The 3,236-nt window shown below is 28.9% G+C and overlaps 1 protein-coding gene across 1 annotated transcript; it reads left to right on the top strand.

The window, feature by feature from the left end:
* The first annotated feature begins 603 nt into the window (after positions 1–603).
* Positions 604–1,212, top strand: LOC135956834 (uncharacterized). The gene is made up of 3 exons (XM_065507433.1): positions 604–761; positions 830–941; positions 1,023–1,212. Exons 1-3 carry the CDS (start codon positions 674–676, stop codon positions 1,138–1,140), a joined length of 318 nt encoding a protein of 105 aa, XP_065363505.1. The 5' UTR covers positions 604–673; the 3' UTR covers positions 1,141–1,212.
* Positions 1,213–3,236: the final 2,024 nt, after the last annotated feature.

Raw genomic sequence — 3,236 nt, forward strand, 5'->3', positions numbered from 1 at the left:
ATACAAAATTTGTTGTATAAACCTGTAATAAATTCATAAATTGATTATAAATAAGGCCTTTAATAACGAATTCATCATTCTTTCATTACGTTAATTACAGAACCACAGAGAAACATAGAGCGGAAACTAGAAGAAAACTCAAACAAAAAAAAATACTCAAAATAATCTCACATACGAGTGATGTTTTTGTTTTCACATAGTTTTTATTTCTAATACATTCTCACCACTTAGGTTTTTGACAACTGAGTTAGGTCTTTGACAGCAGAGTTTCCGCTCTATGTTTATTTCTCCATGAACAGAACATTCATATTAATAAATAGGGAACAAACATTGTAGGACAGCACTGTCTTAAATTCTACATTATTTTAGCTTCTTTAGAAGTTCTTTTTTTCAGAGCTAAAGGGCATTTTCATGGTCCAAATCATAACTTTGTCTAAAAACTCAACTCAGTTTTTGTTTAATTTGAATAAAAAACATTTTAAAAACTGATAACTAGGCATCTTTTATAGGTCCATTGAATTACTGATAGAACTGCATCAAAATATGCTAATAATATGAGATAATTTCTTATCATAAGCTTTAAAGTTTAAACCATAACAAACAAATTAGATTCATAGACACACAAAATCGCCATCAACTCAGTCGATGTCTAGCATCTGGCATTAAAAGAACAATGAAATTCTTGCTTCTCATAAGTTTAATTTGTGGCCTCATTATCACAAATAGAGCAGCGGAAATGAGAGGAAATTATGCAGATCCAAGTAAAGTTTAATTATTTTAGAAATTGAAATAAATTATAAATAATAATTGAATTATTTTTTTTAATAAGAACACCCAGGAAAATGTGTTGTTAAAGGTGTTGTATTGTCGCCTGGAGAACATCCCTATTCACGTTGTGGCCGTATGTTGTGCGGTGAGAGTGGTGCGGTTGTTTTTCATACGTAAGTTTTAGAATTTTCATTATTTAAAATTTTTTACTAAAAAATATAAAAAACATATATACATATATTATTTCAATTTAGATGTGGTGCCATACTACCACCCGAAGGTCATAAGCTGGGAGAACCTATTCATCCAACAGCGCCATATCCAAAATGTTGTGAAAAACATTATATTCCAATTGAGAAGGAAAATGAGTAATTGTTGCAAATATATAAATAAATATACATATACATATGTATAGCAAATCATATGTATTTGCGATTTCTATTATTTTATTGTTTTTATACCATACACCACAATATTGGGGAGGGTATTATGAGTTTTTGCCACAACCAATTTCTACGTCGATTAAATGTCCATGTAAATATTGTGCGCAATGTTTTAAGATATTTAGATAAAATTTGGTTCATGCATTTTTTTCGTCCCAAGGAGGAAGTCTATACAATATAGGTACCTAGTAGGGTGTTCATTCGACTACTGATCGTTCAATTAATCGAATAATTTCTTACGAATAATTATTCGAACAATTTTAAAATGGCCATTTTCGAATAACGAATAATTCAAACAATTCTAAGTAGAATAATCGAATAAAACGAATAAATGTTCATATACATTTAAATTTATTAAATTGCTTAAATTTTTTCATAATTTCAAAATTAAATAAGTAATAATAACTCACAAAAATTGTATTGTTTCTGAAATTCGACAAATAACTAAATACAAAGGGACTTTCGATCACTGTAGATGAGTGTTCCGATAGCTCCTTCTATAAATATATAAATATTACTGCAAAAAGTTACAATTCTAAAAACAAATCTTTAAATATATTTAACTTAGGACTTGAACCAATGAAAATAAAAGGTACGGAATAAAATATTTGTTATTTAGCTGGCGAAATATTAAAAGAATCGCAATTAATAATCAAAATTTTAACTTAGATTAAAGTGGAGTTGAATGTGATGGAGAATGTGATTTTGAAACGGTCGTCGAAAGTGATATTGAGGATGACATTTATAATGATTACATTGAAATAGATGAAGACCGTGATCTTAAAACATATGTATATAAGTGATGTTATTAACCGCGTACGTAAGTGTTGCAAAATATTTAATAAATCGAATGATAAACACAAACATTGCAATCTAACGTTTTGTTGCAAGAAAAGCATGGAGTTCGTCTTATCGTTGAAAATCTTTGTCTAACATGGTAATAAATAAACTTTTATCGTAATTGTAAATGCGTCATGCACTGCCTGACTTCAAATTAGCCACGTTCACTGACAATGATATCAAACTTTGGACACATTCCCTTTATTGTGTAATTACCCAAGAGCACTTTATTCAGCAAAGATTCCGCAACGTTGATAGAGCTTGATGTATAATACAATTTGTTATAAATAATTTAGAAATTGTGAATAATTAATTTACTAAAGAATTAGTTACTCAATTTAAAACCCGAAATAATGAACGACATAAAAAATGCCTTAATTCGTTTATATTGTATTTGAATTCAGGATAATGTCCAACTAGCTCAAATTTTGTAAAGCATAGCTCCATAACGGAAACTAAAGGGTTTGCTAGTCAATTTTTTTTGTAGATTGTTCGGGAGTTAATCTGATCAGAATATTTCTGATGAAAATTTATGATGGACTTTGTTTTCGAATGTTTTTTAACATTATCAATACTTGAATTGTTAACTTTAACGTTATTTTTTGTTTTTCTTTAACAATAAAATATTAAAAAACCGACATCAAAACTTCATTCTTTAATTTTTAAAAAAAAAAATTTAATTATTCGAATAATTCGATTAATTTTAAACGTGTGATCGAATTATTCGAACAAGTTAAAATCTCTTATTCGAATTATTCGTTTTATTCGAACAAGAGAAAAATCGAATAATTCGAATACTCTAGTACCTAGACATATTTCGCTCATAAATAAGTTTTATATATACGAAAGTTATGTCACCAAAATTTATGATGATCGGTCCATAATTAGTCATAGCTCCCATATACGGCCCACTTCCGGAAATCAGTTTAAAGAGCATTAATGTCTTAAAAATGTTGATATCGATATAGAATTAAACAGAAATAAGTTTCATATAGACATAAATCAGGCGACCTAATTTCATGGTGATCGGTCCATAATTGCTCATAGCTCCCATATACGGCCCACTTTCGGAAATTTTTTGATCATTTACTTAGTGTAGGGTATTATTTGGACGGGCTTGACCGACCATACATTCTTAGTTGTTTATTAATGAAATATTTGGGGGATTCAAACGGTCTGCTATTA

The sequence above is a fragment of the Calliphora vicina genome, chromosome 1, assembly GCF_958450345.1.
Source record: "Calliphora vicina chromosome 1, idCalVici1.1, whole genome shotgun sequence".
Lineage (NCBI taxonomy): Eukaryota > Metazoa > Arthropoda > Insecta > Diptera > Calliphoridae > Calliphora > Calliphora vicina.